Source organism: Piliocolobus tephrosceles, chromosome 9, assembly GCF_002776525.5.
Source record: "Piliocolobus tephrosceles isolate RC106 chromosome 9, ASM277652v3, whole genome shotgun sequence".
In the NCBI taxonomy this organism is placed as follows: Eukaryota; Metazoa; Chordata; class Mammalia; order Primates; family Cercopithecidae; genus Piliocolobus; species Piliocolobus tephrosceles.
The window spans coordinates 98,841,110-98,861,114 of NC_045442.1; the positions used below are offsets into that span (position 1 = coordinate 98,841,110).

The 20,005-nt window shown below is 39.1% G+C and overlaps 1 protein-coding gene across 1 annotated transcript in view; it reads right to left on the reverse strand.

The window, feature by feature from the left end:
* Window positions 1–19,154, reverse strand: part of LOC111546654 (coiled-coil domain-containing protein 7) — a 218,018-nt gene extending 198,864 nt beyond the window's left edge. Inside the window, exons 1-3 of the mRNA XM_026446846.1 lie at window positions 19,050–19,154; window positions 15,960–16,070; window positions 10,154–10,267 (exon numbers count right to left, since the gene is read on the reverse strand). Coding sequence (XP_026302631.1) covers window positions 10,154–10,267; window positions 15,960–16,070; window positions 19,050–19,110 — 286 coding nt within the window. The 5' untranslated portion in view covers window positions 19,111–19,154. The remainder of the gene's footprint in view (window positions 1–10,153; window positions 10,268–15,959; window positions 16,071–19,049) is intronic.
* Between the last annotated feature and the right edge of the window lie 851 nt (window positions 19,155–20,005).

Sequence of the window (20,005 nt, forward strand, 5' to 3'; positions counted from 1 at the left end):
GCTGTTTTGGTTACTGTAGCCTTGTAGTATAGTTTGAAGTCAGGTAGTGTGATGCCTCCAGCTTTGTTGTTTTGGCTTAGGATTTTCTTGGCAATGCAGGCTCTTTTTTGGTTCCATATGAACTTTAAAGCAGTTTTTTCCAATTCTGTGAAGAAAGTCACTGGTAGCTTCATGGGGATGGCATTGAATCTGTAAATTACCTTGGACAGTATGGCCATTTTCACGATACTGATTCTTCCTATCCATGAGCATGGAATGTTCTTCCATTTGTTTGTGTCCTCTTTTATTTCATTGAGCAGTGGTTTGTAGTTCTCCTTGAAGAGGTCCTTTACATCCCTTGTAAGTTGGATTCCTAGGTATTTTATTCCCTCTGAAGCAATTGTAAATGGGAGTTCACTCATGATTTGGCTCTGTGTTTGCCTGTTATTGGTGTATAAGAATGCTTGTGATTTTTGCACATCGATTTTGTATCCTGAGACTTTGCTGAAGTTGCTTATCAGCTTAAGGAGATTTTGGGCTGAGATGATGGGGTTTTCTAAATATACAATCATGTCATCTGCAAACAGGGACAATTTGACTTCTTCTTTTCCTAACTGAATATCCTTTGTTTCTTTCTCCTGCCTGTTTGCCCTGGCCAGAAGTTCCAACACTATGTTGAACAGGAGTGGTGAGAGAGGGCATCCCTGTCTTGTGCCAGTTTTCAAAGGGAATGTTTCCAGTTTTTGCCCATTCAGTATGATATTGGCTATGGGTCTATCATAAATAGCTCTTATTATTTTGAGATATGTCCCATCAATACCTGGTTTATTGAGAGATTTTAGCATGAAGGGCTGTTGAATTTTGTCAAAGGCCTTTTCTGCATCTATTGAGATAATCATGCGGTTTCTGTCTTTGGTTCTGTTTATATGATGGATTACGTTTATTGATTTGCATATGTTGAACCAGCCTTGCATCTCAGGGATGAAGTCGGCTTAATCGTGGTGGATAAGCTTTTTGATGTGCTGCTGGATGCAGTTTGCCAGAATTTGAGGATTTTCACATCAATGTTCATCAGGAATATTGGTCTAAAATTCTCTTTTTTTGTTGTGTCTCTGCCAGGCTTTGGTATCAGGATGATGCTGGCCTCATAAAATGAGTTGGGGAGGATGCCCTCTTTTTCTATTGATTGGAATAGTTTCAGAAGGAATGGTACCAGCTCCTCTTTGTACCTCTGGTAGAATTAGACTGTGAATCCGTCAGGTCCTGGAACTTTTTTGGTTGGTAGGCTATTAATTCTTGACTCAATTTCAGAGCCTGTTATTGGTCTATTCAGGGATTCGACTTCTTCCTGTTTTAGTCTTGGGAGGGCATATATGTACAGGAATTTATCCATTTCTTTTAGATTTTCTAGTTTATTTGTTAAGAGGTTTTTACACTATTCGCTGATGGTAGTTTGTATTTCTGTGGAATCAGTGGTGATATCCCCTTTATCATTTTTTATAGCATCTATTTGATTCTTCTCTCTTTTCTTCTAATGTCTTGCTAGCCATTTATCTCTTTTGTTGATCTTTTCAAAAAACCAGTTCCTGAATTTATTGATTTTTTGAAGGGTTTTTGTGTCTCTGTCTATTTCAGTTCTGCTCTGGTCTAAGTTATTTCCTGCTTTATGCTAGCTTTTGATTGTGTTTGTTCTTGCTTCTCTAGTTCTTTTAATTGTGATGTTAAGGTATGAATTTCAGATCTTTCCTGATTTCTCTTGTGGGCATTTAATGTTATAAATTTCCCTCCACACACTCCTTTAATGTGTCCCAGAAATTCTGGTAGGTTGTGTGTTTGTTCTCATTGGTTTCAAAGAACATCTTTATTTCTGCCTTCATTTCATTATTTACCCAGTAATCATTCAGGAGCAGGTTGCTCAGTTTTCATGTAGTTGAGTGGTTTTGAATGAGTTTCTTAATTCTGAGTTCTAATTTGATTGCACTGTGGTCTGAGAGATAGTTTGTTATGATTTCTGCGCTTTTACATAGGCTGAGGAGTGCTTTACTTCCAACTATGTGGTCAATTTTGGAATAAGTGTGATGTGGTGCTGAGAGTGTATATTCTGTTGATTTGTGGTGGAAAGTTCTGTAGATGTCTATTAGGTCCTCTTGGTGCAGAGCTGAGTTCAAGACTTGGATATTCTTGTTAACTTTCTGTGTCGTTGATCTGTCTAATCTTGACGGTGTGGTGTTAAATTCTCTCATTATTATTGTGTGGGAGTCTAAGTCTCTTTGTAGGTCCCTAAGGGCTTGCTTTATGAATCTGGGTGCTCCTGTATTGGGTGCATATATATTAAGGATAGTTAGTTCTTCTTGTTGCATTGATACCTTTACCATTATGTAATGGCCTTCTTTGTCTCTTTTGATCTTTGTTGGTTTAAAGTCTGTTTTATCAGAGACTAGGATTGCAACCCCTGCTTTTTTTGGTTTTCCATTTGCTTGGTAGATCTTCCTCAATCCCTTTATTTTGAACCTATGTGTGTCTCTGCACATGAAATGGGTCTTGACTCTTTTTTTGTTTTTTATACTTTAAGTTCTAGGGTACATTTACACAACGTGGAGTTTTGTTACATATGTATACATGTGCCATGTTGGTGTGCTGCAACCATTAACTTGTCATTTACATTACATATCTCCTAATACTATTCCTCCTGGTGTGTGATGATCCCCTTCCTGTGTCCAAATGATCTCACTGTTCAGTTCCCACCTATGAGTGAGAACATGTGGTATTTGGTTTTCTGTTCTTGTGATAGTTTGCTGAGAATGATGGTTTCAAGCTGCATCCATGTCCCTACAAAGGACACGAACTCATCCTTTTTCATGGCTGTATAGTATTCCCATGGTGTATATATGTCACATTTTCTTAATCCAGTCTGTCACTGATGGACATTTGGGTTGGTTCCAAGTCTTTGCTATTGTGAATAGTGCTGCAATAAACATACGTGTGCATGTGTCTTTATAGCAGCATGACTTATAATCCTTTAGGTATATACCCAGTAATGGGATGGCTGGGTCAAATGGTATTTCTAGGTCTAGATCCTTGAGGAATCGCCACACTGTTTTCCACAATGGTTGAACTAGTTTACAGTCCCACTAACAGTGTAAAAGTGTTCTTATTTCTCCACATCCTCTCCAGCACCTCTTGTTTCCTGATTTTTTAATGATTGCCATTCTAAGTGGTGTGAGATGGTATCTCATTGTGGTTTTGATTTGCATTTCTCTGATGGTGAGTGATGATGAGCATTTTTTCATGTGTCTGTTGGCTATATGAATGTCTTCTTTTGAGAAGTGTGTGTTCATATCCTTTGCCCACTTTTTGATGGGGTTGTTTGTTTTTTTCTTGTAAATTTGATTGAGTTCTTTATAGGTTCTGGATATTAGCTCTTTGTCAGATGAGCAGATTGCAAAAATGTTCTCCCATTTTGTAGGTTGCCTGTTCACTCTGATGGTAGTTTCTTTAGCTGTGCAGAAGCTCTTTAATTAGATCTCATTTGTCAGTTTTGGCTTTTGTTCCCGTTGCTTTTGGTGTTTTAGACATGAAGTCCTTGCCCATGCCTATGTCCTGAATGGTATTACCTAGGTTTCTTCTAGGGTTTTTATGGTTTTAGGTTTAACATTTATGTCTCTAATCCATCTCAAATTAATTTTCGTATAAGGAGTAAGGAAAGGATCCAGTTTCAGCTTTCTACTTATGGCTAGCCAATTTTCCCAGCACCATTTATTAAATAGGGAATACTTTCTCCATTTCTTGTTTTTGTCAAGTTTGTCAAAGATCAGATGGCTGTAGATGTGTGGTATTATTTCTGAGGGCTCTGTTCTGTTCTATTGGTCTATATCTCTGTTTTGGCACCAGGACCATGCTGTTTTGGTTACTGTAGCCTTGTAGTATAGTTTGAAGTCAGGTAGCGTGATGCCTCCAGCTTTGTTGTTTTGGCTTAGGATTTTCTTGGCAATGCGGGCTCTTTTTTGGTTCCTTATGAACTTTAAAGCAGTTTTTTCCAATTCTGTGAAGAAAGTCACTGGTAGCTTCATGGGGATGGCATTGAATCTGTAAATTACCTTGGGCAGTATGGCCATTTTCACAATATTGATTCTTCCTATCCATGAGCATGGAATGTTCTTCCATTTGTTTGTGTCCTCTTTTATTTCATTGAGCAGTGGTTTGTAGTTCTCCTTGAAGAGGTCCTTCACATTCCTTGTAAGTTCGATTCCTAGGTATTTTATTCTCTTTGTAGCAACTGTGAATGGGAGTTCACTCATGATTTGGCTCTCTGTTTGTCTGGTTTTGATGTAGAGGAATGCTTGTGATTTTTGCACATTGATTTTGTATCCTGAGACTTTGCTGAAGTTGCTTATCAGCTTAAGGAGATTTTGGGCTGAGATGATGGGGTTTTCTAAAATACAATCATGTCATCTGCAAACAGGGACAATTTGACTTCTTCTTTTCCTAACTGAATACCCTTTGTTTCTTTCTCTTGCCTGATTGCCCTAGCCAGAACTTCCAACACTATGTTGAATAGGAGTGGTGAGAGAGGGCATCCCTGTCTTGTGCCAGTTTTCAAAGGGAATGTTTCCAGTTTTTGCCCATTCAGTATGATATTGGCTGTGGGTTTGTCATAAAGAGCTCTTATTATTTTGAGATAACGTTCCATCAATACCGAATTTATTGAGAGTTTTTAGCATGAAGGGCTGTTGAATTTTGTCAACGGCCTTTTCTGCAACTGTTGAGATAATCATGTGGTTTCTGTCTTTGGTTCTGTTTATATGATGGATTACGTTTATTGATTTCCATATGTTGAACAAGCCTTGAATCCCAGGGATGAAGCCCACTTGATCATGGTGGATACATTTTTTGATGTGCTGCTGGATTCATTTTGCCAGTATTTTATTGAGAATTTTTGCATCGATGTTCACCAAGGATATTGGTCTAAAATTCTCTTTTTTTGTTGTGTCTCTGTCAGGCTTTGGTATCAGGATGATGTTGGCCTCGTAAAATGAGTTAGGGAGGATTCCCTCTTTTTCTATTGATTGGAATAGTTTCAGAAGGAATGGTACCAGCTCCTCCTTGTACCTCTGGTAGAATTCAGCTGTGAATCTGTCTGGTCCTGGACTTTTTTGGTTGGTAGGCTATTAATTATTGCCTCAATTACAGAGCCTGCTATTGTTCTATTCAGGGATTCAACTTCTTCCTGGTTAGTCTTGGGAGAGTGTAAGTGTCCAGGAAATAAGTGAAATGTGGTGCTGAGAAGAATGTATATTCTGTTGATTTGGGGTGGAGAGTTCTGTAGATGTCTGTTAGGTCCACTTGGTGCAGAGTTGAGTTCAGTTCCTGGATATCCTTGTTAACTTTCTGTCTCATTGATCTGTCTGAGGTTGACAGTGGGGTGTTAAAAGTCTCCCATTATTATTGTATGGGAGTCTAAGTCTCTTTGTAAGTCTCTAAGGACTTGTTTTATGAATCTGGGTGCTTCTGTATTGGGTGCATATATATTTAGGATAATTAGCTGTTCATGTTGAATTGATCCCTTTACCATTATGTAATGGCCTTGTCTCTTTTGATTTTTGTTGGTTTAAAGTCTGTTTTATCAGAGACTAGGATTGCGATCCCTGCCTTTTTTCGTTTTCCATTTGCTTGGTAGATCTTCCTCCATCCCTTTATTTTGAGCCTATGTGTGTCTCTGCAGGTGAGATGGGTCTCCTGAATACAGTAGACTGATGGTTCTTGACTCTTTATCCAATTTGCCAGTCTATGTCTTTTAATTGGACCATTTAGTCCATTTACATTTAAGGTTAATATTGTTATGTGTGAACCTGATCCTGTCATTATGATATCAGCTGGTTATTTTGCTCATTGGTTGATGCAGATTCTTCTTAGCATTTGATGGTCTTTACATTTTGGCATGTTTTTGCAATGGCTGGTACCTGTTGTTCCTTTCCATGTTTAGTCCTTCCTTCAGGAGCTCTTGTAAGGCAGGACTAGTGGTGAGAAAATATCTCAGCATTTGTTTGCCTGTAAAGGATTTTATTTCTCCTTCACTTACGAAGCTTAGTTTGGCTGGATATGAAATTCTGGGTTGAAAATTCTTTCCTTTAAGAATGTTGAATATTGGCCCCCACTCTCTTCTGGCTTGTAGAGTTTCTGCTGAGAGATCTGCTGTTAGTCTGATGGGCTTCCATTTGTGGGTAACTCGACCTCTCTCTCTGGCTGCTTAACATTTTTCCCTTCATTTCCACCTTGGTGAATCTGACCACTATGTGTCTTCAGGTTGTTCTTCTCGAGGAGTATCTTTGTGGCTTTTTCTGTATTACCTGAATTTGAATGTTGGCCTGCCTTTTAGGTTAGGGAAGTTCTCCTGGATGATATCCTGAAGAGTGTTTTCCAACTTGGTTCCATTCTCCTTGTCACTTTCAGGTACACCAATCAAACGTAAATTTGGTCTTTTCACATAATCCCATATTTCTTTGAGGCTTTGTTGGTTTGTTTTTACTGTTTTTTCTCTAAACTGCTCTTCTCCCTTCATTTCATTCATTTGATCTTCAGTCACTGATACCCTTTCTTCCACTTGATTGAACTGGCTACTGAAGCTTCTGCATGTATCACATAGTTCTCGTGCCACAGTTTTCAGCTCCATCAGGTCATTTAACGTCTTCTCAAAGCTGTTTATTCTAGTTAGCCATTCTTCTAATCCTTTTTCAAGGTTTTCAGCTTCCTTGAGATGGTTTCAAGCATCCTCCTTTAGCTTGGAGAAGTTTATTATTATCGATCTTCTGAAGCCTACTTCTCTCAACTCATCAAAGTCATTTTCCATCCAGCTTTGTTCTGTTGCTGGCAAGCAGCTGCAATCCTTTGAAGAAGAGGCACTCTGGTTTTTAGAATTTTCAGCTTTTTCTGCTCTGGTTTCTCCCCATCTTAGTGGTTTTATCTACCTTTGGTCTTTGATGATGGTGACCTACATTTGGGGTTTTGGTATGGATGTCCTTTTTGTTGATGTTGATGCTATTCCTTTCTGTTTGTTAGTTTTCCTTCTAACAGTCAGGACCCTCAGCTGTAGGTCTGTTGGAGCTTGCTGGAGATGCACTCCAGACCAGGTTTTCCTGGGTATCACTCACGGAGACTGCAGAACAGCAAATATTGCAGAACAGCGAATGTTGCTGCCTGATTCTTCCTCTGGAAGCTTTGTCTTAGAGGGGCACCTGGCTGTATAAGGTGTCAGTCGGCCCCTACTGGGAGGTGTCTCCCAGTTAGGCTACTCGGGGGTCAGGGACTCACTTTAGGAAGCAGTCTGTCCATTCTCAGATCTCAAACTCCATGGAGGGAGAACCACTGCTCTCTTCAAAGCTGTCAGACAGGGACATTTAAGTCTGCAGGAGTTTCTGTTGCCTTTTGTTCAGCTACGCCCTGCCCCCAGAGGTGGAGTCTACAGAAGCAGGCAGGCCTTGTTGAGCTGCAGTGGGGTCCAACCAGTTCAAGCTTCCCAGCTGCTCTGTTTACCTAGTCAAGCCTCAGCAATGGCAGACACCCCTCCCCCAGTCTTGCTGCCACCTCACAGTTTCATCTCGGACTGCTATGCTAGCAGTGAGCAAGGCTCCATGGGTGTGGGACCCACCAAGCCAGGCGTGGGATATAATCTCCTGGTGTGCCATTTGCTAAGACTGTTGGAAAAGTGCTGTAAGAGGGTGGGAGTGTCCTGATTTTCCAGGTACTGTCTGTTACGGCTTCCCTTGACTAGGAAAGGGGATTCCCTGACCCCTTGTGCTTCCCGGATGAGGTGATGCCCCACCGTTTTGGCTCACACTCCATGGGTTGCACCCACTGTCCAACCAGTCCCAGTGAGATGAACCCAGTAGCTCAGTTGGAAATGCATAAATCATCCATTTTCTTGGTCGCTCATGCTGGGAGCTGTAGACTGGAGCTGTTCCTATTTGGCCATCTTGGGTGGTTCCAGGTTGTGTGTTCTTTATGAGAATCTAATGCCTGATGATCTGTCACTGTCTTCCATTAGCCTCACATGGGGCCATCTAGTTGCAGGAAAACAAGCTCAGGGCTCCCACTGATTCTACATTATGGTGAATAATTATTTCATTACATATTACAATGTAATAATAATATAAATAAAGTGCACAATAAATGCAATACACTTGAATCATCCCAAAATCATCCCCCACCTTGGCCCTGGTCCATGGAAAAAATGTTAAATTTGTTCACTTTCTCTGGTGTGAAAAAAGTTGAGGACCACTGACCTAGATCATAATTTTTTTCATTTATTGTGATACTGTAATCAATGGCCTAGAGATGACAACTTTCTCAGCATGGAAGAAGCAACTGCTACAAAAAAGCAAAAAGATCATCAGAGACAGCAACATAAAAATAGTCATTGGGCACACACTCCTCAATGATATAAGTAAGGGCCTCACCAAAGTGATCTCTAGGTTTGGTTACCCAAAAATAAGGACTCACAAAAGGAGATTAATGGGCTCTTCACTTAACTCATGGCCTGGTGGTAGTGTGCCACTGTGGGCTCAATGGCAGCCTCCTAGGGTCTGCCCAGTGCTGGCCCCTATAACTAATAAAAATGCTGCTCTCCTCTTCTCCCATTGAATTTTGAAAAGAATTAGAGAGCCCTGCCAATTTTTATGTAAATATTTTCATAAAAAAAAAAAAAAACAGAAAACAAGACTATCACATGGCCAATATCCCTATGTCCCCAGTGAGGAATGGAGGCCCTATATCAAAGTTAAAGTTCAAAGTGGACATGGAGAATTTCATTTCTTGGGCCTTTTGCATAATAGTGCACAGGTGACTGTGATCCCCAAAATCCCTGGCATGAGAATGAGGAAGAAATACATAATGTTCTCTGGTTTTCAACTGGAGGCCACCACCACCAAGATCCTGATCTGACTACAGGTAGGTCTCTTCAAGCCACTACATACTTCCATCATTATGGCACCCATTACTGAATGGGTTGTTGCTACGACACATTGTCTATGTCTACCCCTGACTGTATTCAACCCCATCCCTGAGGGGAATTGTTGCAATTAGGACCATTTTAGTGGGGTATATGGAAGACTAAACCAGCCAGACTACCAGCACCTAGTGTCTTTGTCTCTTAAAAACTGTCAGGGGGAAAAAAAAATGTCTTCATTGCTGTGCTTAAGGAAGCCAAAGTTCACCATCTGGCCTTTTGCTTAAGGCACTGTGTGCCTGCAAAATAATTGACTATTGGTGGCTCATGCCATAGTTCTGTGTTTGGCACTGGTGTTACCTGACATTATGACTATCACAGAGGCTACTACCCAAGCTGAGGCAAATGGTTATAAAGCAATTGACATTGTAAATGCCCTTTTCAGTATCCTTGTCCACAAAGATGATCAAGATCAGCCTGCCTTACATTAAATGGGCTGCATTACACCTTTAACGTCCTCCTCAAGGCTATGACATGAAAACAGCACCAATCCCAGATGAAGCACTGTCCTTCCACTATATTCATCGCATCCTCCACTGGGCCCAGACAAAAACACCACCCAGCAAGTGCTGCGTCACTCTCAGCTTTAGTCACTCTCAGCCCCAACAAATAAAAGGAAAGCCCAGACTGGAGCTCTCACATTCCCTTCACGAACATCTTCGTGACACCATCTATCAGGTTACCAAGAAGACCTCTACCCTTAGGTGCAGCCTAAAGACAGGATGTTCTGGAGACCCTTCAATGACCACATAGGCTGTTTTTCCCCTTGGCCTTCTCTGATACATTTTGTCATTTGAGTTACACATCTCACCAACCTCTCTGTTTGCCAATTAGAGTCTATGACAGAAGGATATTGCCACATGTCCCAGGATTCCTGTTGAACACTTGGACCCATAATCTCCTACAGTTGGCTGAAAGTAAACACCCTTTGATAGACTAACGACTTTTACTGGATTTGGTGGACACTGAGCACATAAGCATGCCATAAAATAGTCTCAAGACCAGAAATTCCAACCAAATATTATTGTTCCCTAGTTATTTTAAGGTATTCACACTGTAACATGTAAAATTTCTATAAACTATATGCTCAACTACATAGTCATGAACCAAAGAAAAATGATCTAATGAGATTAACTTTTAAAATTTAAAGTTACCTGTAATTATTATACTTACTACTATGTCTTTTCTCTCTAGGAAGTTTTTCATTTTTTTTAATTTGCATTTCCAGTTTTGACAATGAATCTTGATGTTCAAGTGCAAGATTTTTGCCTGGTTCTTCTTCATGAGCTACATAAGGAGATGCATTTAGTCTCTTAATGGAAAAACAGACCTACTGTGAAATCTCTAGATTTCAAACTTCCAATTGTGTAGCAAAATTTTCTCATTTTGATAAATTTGTAAGTAAATTATCATAAATCCAGATGTGACATGACTACTATAAGAACATTTTTAATGGGTGTGTGTTGAAGCTCATTATTTCATAACATTTCTAGGCATCTGATACATATTAGTCACTAGTTTCCTTATGTTATTTATACTTTAGGTTAATACATATTCACAGAAATAAAAATAAAAATGCATACATACAATGTTATTTATTATATATGTAATTGCAAAATAGTCAAAACCACATAAACTTTCAAGCAGAGGAGACTGGTTGAATAAACTGAGATATGTATATACAGTAAGTCCTCACATAATGTCATTGATAGAATCTTGGAAACTGTGACCTTAAGCAAAATGACACATAATGAAACCGATTTTACCATAGGCAAATTGACATAAACAAGAGTTAAGTTCCTGCAGTATTTTTTTGTAACAAAAACATCACAAACTTCGAAATAAAGACCCAAAACACTTCCAATAGTAAACACTAAAATAAATGTGAGCTATACATAGATTTAAGAACAAATAATAAAAACAAGTAAGACAATTATTTACCCAATTTGTGGTTAATCAGTGAGTGATGGTTGTCATAGTGGTGGTGAGTTAAGTCAAGGAATGCACTCCTTGATTTATTCAAAGGAATAAGTCAAAAGCAAAGCAAAATTGTAAGGAACGCCTCCTCCCATCATATAATTTAAAAGCAATCACAAACACAGTAGCTTACAGACTGCTTTTGTACTACATTGTTTATTGTCACACATTTGTATAATTATTATATATGAATTTTTATTTTACAATAATTTGTATTCATTCATTCACTTGATTTCCAGCCTACTTATTCCAGTTAACAGTTGCAGGTGGTTGGAACACATCCTAGAAGCTCAGAGCACAAGGAGGGAACTAGCCCTCGACAGAATGCCATGCCATATCAGGGCGCATTCAGACACATACCCACACTCACTCAGTCAGGGACCATTTAGACACACCAATTTACCTAATACACATATCTTTGGAATGTGGGAGGAAATTGGAGCACCTAGAGAAAATTCATGCAGACACAGGGAGAATGTGCTAACTCCAGACCATGTGCCTGGCTAGGAATCAACTTTTTTTCTTATTAACATTATAATCAAACGATGTTGAACAAAATGATGTTACTCAAGTATGTGCTGTACCACACACTATGGTATAGTACATATGGTAAATAATGTGGTACAAACAACTGTAACTGTAAAAGAAATTAAACATGTCTATAAATTGACTTGAAGGGATTTCAAAGAATAATGTGAAGGAAAAAAATACCTATAAAGGGGAAAACTTGAATGCCATCTTTGGGGAAGGAAGATGAAGAAATGAGAAAAAAATAGAGAAGGAAATAGACAGATAGTTATCTTTACAAAAAAAAAGCAGAGGAAAGATATAAGAAACAATGTTGTTGGTTACCTACAAAATGAGGGGAGAAGACTGGGAAAGAAAATATACTCCTCTAACTTTTTGCATATATATTGTTTTACTTTTGAAAGTAGTTTCATGGCCTGCAGATTTCAAAAACAAAATTAAATCAACAAGGGAAAGAAGGTGTGATGAAAACTAAAAGGAAATAATGAAATGAAATCATTGAAGAAAAAATAAAAGCAATAACTCATCAATATAGTATTTGACATAAACCCTCACTATTGGACATGAGAGGTGGAGGTGGAGTGCAAACAAATCACGAAATCTTTTTAGTTGGTTTGTTGTTCTAGTATATGTTAAGCAATCTGAACTCAATTTGAGAGGAATTAGAATAGGGAACAAATAACTAAAGGTATTCATGTGGTTCAGAGTTCCAGCTAACTCAGCCTCAGGGTCCATAAAATGGAAAATAGCTTCTTGTTTGGGGCTCCTTCCACTGTGACACAACCCCATCCCATGCCCACTCACACAGTCTACACTGATGCACTTGCTAAGTGCTTTTCTGTGGGGTAAAATGGGACCCTGGTAGAGTGGGGACCTGCCTCTATCTAGCCTATGGCTTTTAATATGCTCGTAAGTGAATAAGGTTAATTGTTACTTTGAGTTTGGCCTGTTACTTAATAGACCAACTCAAAAACTGGCATTTCTGTTTCTGAAAAACTACCACAAACAGCAGGGTGGTCAATGAAGCACAAAGCCTTTCTGGAAGGAACACTTTGGTAGGTGCTAGTGAGCCTGCAGGACACTCTCAGTGGAAAGGGAATGGGGAGACTACTGGATCAATTGCAAGAGACTCAGCATCCCACAGGGCACTCTGCCAGTCATGTCAATCATGTCTTAGTGCCAGCAGACACCATGGGGTTTTCTAGAATGCTAATGTATTATTTACATGAGCTTTTCAATTCTGACATGGAACAATAGTCTCTTTATCCTCTGATTCACATACCAAGATAACCAATGAGTCAATTGAAAAATCTAGCAGATGGGCTCTGAGAAAGCTAGGGAAGTAATTTTGTGGTTACTGCTCATGGCCCTAAGTTAATGGGCTCAAAAAGTTGTAGACTCTGCACACTGAGTTGCACCTAATGACTGTTCTTAGCCCTAGGCACTCCCCTAAAACTGGTGGACAGCCTGTAATGTAGTCAGTTATTGAGACTCATGCTTCAATGAAAAACAACGCAAAGTTCTGATGATCATTTTGCCCGCACTAAGAGACATGGGTAGTGTGCCTTCACAGTAAAGTGATAATCTTGTTTAACTTAGGGAGCAAGAGGGACATATTGTGGAGCTTATCACTACAGAATGTCTCCTTAAGAGAGTCTTGACAGTGCCCATATTGCCTAAGAAAGTGGAGGAAAGGGGAATGAATGACGCAAACATCTGAAACCCTCTCCTTCCTCAGTTGTATACTATTTTTGGCTCTGACAGGGTTTCCCACCCATGACATGTTCCCTACAACTGGAAAACATATTTGGGCCATCATCTGCAGAGGCTATAATAGCCCCTTGAGCCACACCGCTGTCTCTAAGGTCACTGATGGAGTGAGGACAGTTGTGTTCCCTGCTACTGGAAAACATGTTTGGGCCATCATCTGCAGAGGCTATAATGGCCCCTTGGACCACTCGGCTGTCTCTAAGGTCACTGATGGAGTGAAGACAGTAATGACAAGATTTGACCAGATGCAGATCTCTGGTTTCATTCATAGCCTTTACTAGCTCAATTAAACCTCCTTATAAGATAATGTCAATTAATTTGTGGCACAATTCAGATCTTAACTGACAAATTTCTGGGCATGGAAAAAGCATCTACCACCAAGATAGCAATGTGTGACCAGTGAACAGTGTGATCTAAAAATAATTTGGCATCCACTCCTGGGTGATCTAGTTGAGGGCTCTCCCCAAGAAATATCTGAGTCTAGTTAATCAACGATGGAATCTGAAGTAGGACACTGATGGACTTTTCACCAAGAATCTCCTGGCCAGGTGGTGGGCCATGGATATCAACACACAGCCCCACTAAATCCAGACTGTGATGACCCCTATGACTAATGAAAGTGCTCTTCCCTTTGTACCTCCCAGTGATATTGAAATGAATCAGAGAACCCTCCACTATTTTTGCTCAAACTTCATGCTCTCGAAAATAAAGAAATTTAAGAGTTAGGCCAAGATCCCTATATTACCAGTGGTAATCCGAGAATGTATGGTAACATCAAAATTTAAAGGGAAGGTAGGAGGAAATTGCATTTTTAGGGTCATTAGGATACTGGTGCACAGGTGGCTGTGATCCCCACAACCTCTGACACCAGGAACTGGGGAAAAGAAGTAATGCTCTCTGGTTTTGCATCTGAGGGCACCACCAACAGGACCCTCAGTCAAACACTACCGTGAGAGTATCCTTTCAGACAACTGCAAAACTCCATTTTATTCCCCTCCCCCACCAAATGTATTGTTGGTATAGATGTATTTTCTATGTGAACCCCCACTTGCATTCATCCCAATCCCTGATGGGAACTGAGGCATTTAAGGTCATTTTAGTTGGGCATATGGAAGAATGTAAATATCCAGATTAACAGCACCTAGCACCTTTATTTCCCAAAATAGGTTCCTAGGAAGAAACAGAAATGGCTGTCGTCATTTGTTGAGCTTACTGAAGCAAAAGTTCTCCATGAGACTATTTCTTCATTCAATAACTAAGTAGATCTTGTACACAGCCTCAGGTGCATAACGACTCAATTGATTTTGCTGGTCCATTGCTATATTACAGCCCTGGGCACCAAAGACACATGAAACTATAGTTGTCATACAGGATATTTTCCAAACTGAGGGAACTTGGTTTGCAACAACTGACATCTCAAATGCCTTTCCATATCTTTTTTTCACTTAGATTTTCAGTTTAACCTTATATAGAATAAGTTGGAAAACATAACTAATATCCTTCCACAAGGCTACCAAACTGCTCTAATATCTGTCATCAATGCATAATGACCTCTAAATGGCCTGGTCCCAAGGGAGGACTAGCCTTTCATTATATTGATTATATTATTTAAGTGGACTCAAGCAAGGACATCACCCAAAAGGACTGGCTGCTCTAATGACTCACCAGTGGCTGTTAGCTAGGCCATTAGTTCAGACAAGATACAGTTACCTAGTACCTGGATGAAATGCCTAGGATTGATCTCTAAGGGGTGACATCTCATTCCAGAGGAGACTGCCAAGCTTTGATCTTTTCTGGTCTAACAAATAAAAACAAGCCCAGGCTGGATGCAATGGCTCACACCTACAATGTCAGCACTTTGGGAGGCTGAGGTGGGTGGATCATTTGAGGTTGGGAGTTTGAGACCAGCTTGGCCAACATGGTGAAACCTCGCCTCTATTAAAAATACAAAAATTAGGCAGGCGTGGTGGAGCATGTCTATAATCTCAGCTACTTGGGAGGCTGAGGCAGGAAAATCACTTGAGCCTGGGAGGCAGAGGTTGCGGTGAGCCAAGATTGGGCCACTGCACTCCAGTCTGGGCAAGAAAGTGAGACCCTGTCTGAAAAAATAAAAACAAACAAACAAGCCCAGCAGTTACTGGAACTGTTTGGATAAATACGGATAAATACACTCTCATTTTCCCTATGTGTGATCCTTGATGACATTCATTCATCTATGGGGTTACCAGAAATTCTGTTTCATTTCAGTGGGGCCATGACCAAAAGGATGCCCTAGAGGCCCTTAAACAGGTGTCCTAGGTTACCTTCCCCTCGGTTATTATGATCCCCATTTGCTGTTTTGAGTTACAGATCTAAGCAATATCTTTGCTGATTGGTGCCTATGGCAGAAGGCCACAGGTGAGAGGTTTTAAGTTTTTGGGCCCATAATTACTTTGAGTTGCCTGAAAGGCACACTACTTTAGAAAGACAATTACACATTTGTTATAAAGCCTTGGGGGATACCATGTGTCCTGTGGTCATGAAATAATCTAAGGGCCAGAAATGTCAACCAAAATGTATCAATATATTTCCCTTTTTTTCTTTAATTATGGTAGGGTATTCACATTTTAGTCAAAGTGTAAAACTTTTGTGAACCAAAGCAAAAATACCTTCGGATGAACTTACTTTTAAATAATTTAAAGTTATCTTTATTTTTTATACTTACTAGTAATTCTTTGCCCTTTGAGAGTTCTTTGTTCCTTCACTTGCATTTCTGATTTTGACATTGAGTCTTGATGCCCAAGTGTAAGATTTTCATCTGGTTCTTTATCATGAGCTACAGAAAAAAATGTGTTTAGTCCGTAAATTAAAAATAAATCTATTTGAAATCTATAGATTTCAAATTTACCAGTGTGCAGTGGCATTTTCTCTCATTTTTATAGAGTTATGAATACATTACCAAGATGCTATATCTATTATGAAAATTGTGAGAAGAGTTTCAATGGGTGTGTGTTGGAACTATCTCATCATATCAATATTCCTGCACTTTGAATATGTTTTATCTTATTAGTCCCTGGCTTTCTTAGGTTTTTTATATTTTCAATTAATACATATTCATAAACCAAACAATGAAAATGCATATGCACAAGGTTATTCATTACAGCGTAATTGCAAATACTCAAAACCACCTAAATGTACAAGCATAGATCTGTTGAGTAAAGCATATAAACTATGACAACATCAACTATGGACTATAATGTGGTCCAAAAAACTGCACATACAGTTATAAAAGGAATGAAAAAGATCCCTACAAACTGACTTGGTGATATTTCTATGAAATAATATTTAGTGGAAAAAAGCAAAAAGGGAAAATATCTAGAATACTATCTTTTAAGTAAGGAAGAAGAGGAAATAAGAAAAATATGGAGAGATATCTATCTTTATTAAATAAAACACAGAAAGATAAACCAGAAAACAAAGTAGTTTGTTATCAAGTCACTGCAAACACTGCTTGCTGAGTTGCACCCAATGACTATTGTTAACTCTAAATATGTCTCTGGCATGAACAGACAGCCTATGATGACACATTTATTTGAGATTTATATTAAATTTGAAAGAATAAAGTTCTCTCAGGTTTACCTCACCAGTGACCTGAGGAGTTTATAGGAACTTGAGTAGTTTGCTTCTACCATAAAGGAGGTAAGCATGTTAAGATAGTGTGCGACAGTGGCACCGTATATAGTGTGTCACAAGAGGGCCCCTTGTTCTGAGTGTCCTAAAAGTGTCCAAGGAAGATGAGGAAGGGTGGCAGGGAAAAAAAAAGAGATATGAGCACTAGAGATACTCTCCTTTCTCTATAGACTATCATTTGTTCTCTGAAAGTTTGGCCCACTCATGATGAGTTCCCTGACACTGCAAGCATTGTCTAGTCACTCAACAATGAAGTCTCAAAGAAGAGCTTGACGGACTCCCTACTAAGGATCTTCTGGCCAGGCAGTAGGGCATAGGGCCAACATACAGCCCCACTAGAGTCAAAATGATACCTATAACTAACACATGTGCTATTTCCTCTACCCATCACAGTGATCTTAAGATGAATCAGAGAACATGGTCTGTGTTTACCCAGAAGTCTCAGCTTTCAAAACAAAACAAAATTAGGGGTTAGGCCAACAGACCTATTTCCACAGTGGCACCTGAGGATGTATACCAAGTCAGAGTTCAAAGAGGTCATAGTGCAGAATTGCATAACTCGCACCATTTGAACACTGGTTTACCAATAACTGATCTCCACAATCTCTGACACCAGGATGAGGGTGAAACAGATAATGCTACATGGTGTGTGGTCTGAAGCCACCAAAAACATGACCCTTACCCAAACACAACTATGGGTGGGTCCCACTGGGCCACTACAAGCCTCTGTTTATATGACTCCCTCTACTGAATATATTATTGATATAGAAGTACCTTCTGTGTGAACCCCCAATCACATCAGCCTCAAGCCCTGATGGGAACTACTGCAGTTAAGGTCATTTTAGTGAAGCATGTGGAAGACTGTAAACTTACTAAACCACAAGTGTCTAGAGATTTGTCTCCAGAAAATACCTGAGGGAGAAATAGAAATCACTGCCCTTATTGCTCAGCTCTTCATAATCATAAAGCCAAAGATGTTCATGAGACTATTTCTCCATGCAATAACTAAGTTGGCCTGTGTATCGCCTTGGGTGCCTATAAACTCCATTGATTATGGGAAGCTTAATGCTATGGTACATCTTAGAACACTACTATGACCTGACATTGTGACTGTCCATAAAGGTAATTACCCAAGCTGAGGGAAGTAGGTATAAAGCAATCGACATTGCAAATGCCCTTTTCAGCATTCCTGTCCACACAGATGATCACGAACAGTTTGTCTTATATGGAACAGGTTGGAATACACCTTTAAAATCCCTCCACAAAACCATGATCTGAAAACAGTTTTGTTCCAATTAACCTTCCAAGACATTGATGACTCCCTACTGGTAGGCCCAGGCAAGTCCACTACCCAGCAAGGACTGGATGTTGTATTGGCCCAATGCAGCAACATGGTGGGGCCATTAATACATAAAAAATACAAATACCTTGTTACCCAAGGGGAATTCCTGGGAGTAAACTAGAAAGGGGAAACATGTCTCATGCCTGAGGAGATAACTGTCAAACTATGGTCCCTCTCTATTGCAACAAATACACAAGAGGCCAAGCAATTTGTGAACCTATTCTGCTACTGGCAGTCTCACATTGCGCTTGATGGAATCCTGATTGCAATCATTTTAAAGTTACCAAAAAGGCCTCTACCTTGGAGCAGGCCCCAACCAACAGAATGCCCTGGAGTCCATCTAACAAGCTTCCTATGCCACTGTTCCCCTTGGCTTCTCTGATCTTTATTTGAGTTACAGGTCTCGGCAAATTTTCTGTTCATTGATTGATGCCAAATGGAAGCAGCTTACTGAATAGGTCAGCGGAATAAATTGGGCTTTTGGACCTGTAACTTCCTAGAGTTGGATAAAAGGTACACACTCTTTGAAACACAATTATTGGCCTGTTATTGTCCTTGGTGAATAATGAGCACACGATCATGGCTACAAAATACCATTACAACCAGAAATACTAACTAAAAGTAATAAATACTCTAGCTTTTGTTCTCTAGTTATCTTATGGTATTCACACTTTAGGTTCAAGGTAAAATTTCTGTAAATTCAAGACTCATGAACTGAAGAAAAATACCTTTGCTGTGACTAATTTAAAATAATTTAAAGTTATGTGTAATTTTTATACTTACTGGTGAGTGGTTGCTGTGTAGAAGTTTCTTGTTTCTTTACTTGCAATTTGGTTTTTGACATTGATTCTTGATGTTCAACTATAAGCCTTTCATTTGTTACTTCATTATGAGCTACATAAAGAAAATACATTTATTCCACTAAATAGAAAAATGGATCTATTGTGAAATTTCAGTATTTCAAATTTATAAAACATTTACATGACCATTCTCTGTCACTTGTAAAAAGTTATAGCTAAATTAGAATAATGATAGATTTCATGAGAAAAATGCTGAAAAGAATTTAAATGGCTGTATGTTGAAGCTTTCTCACTTTATAAACATTCCTAGGAATCATATATAGTTAGTCTATATTTTTCTTAGGTTATTTATATTGTATAGATCATACAGATGTCATAAACCAAACAATAAAAATACATATGTACAAGTTTATCATTATGGCATTATTTATAATTACAAAATACTCAAAACCACATAAATGTTCAAGCATTGGATATTTGTTGAAGAACCCAATGTATATACCATATACCATAAAGTTCTAGGGGTGTCCAAGGGAGAGAATACAGTCATAGATTCTTAGTTTCTGTTTCTGGTTGTGCCAGTAAAGCCCCTTTTTCATTCCTCTTTTCTGCTTATCACTACAAACAGAAACTAAAAACAATGGCTTTGGGCTGCTAAAAGCCTAAAACAAAACAGACCAGAATGACAACAACACAAAAATAAGGCAGGTTGGACGAGCTTGTTATAAACTATAGTATAATGAAAGTTATGGTTAATAATGTGGTACAAATAGCTATACATAGAGTTGTAAAAGCAATTTAAAAATCTCTATAAACTGACCTGCAGGGATTTCCAGGAGATAATGTTAAGTGAAAAAAAACCTGAAAAAGGGAAAACTTGTATGCCACCGCTAGGTAAGGAAGAAGGATAAAAAAAAAAAAAGAAAGAAAGGACATTAG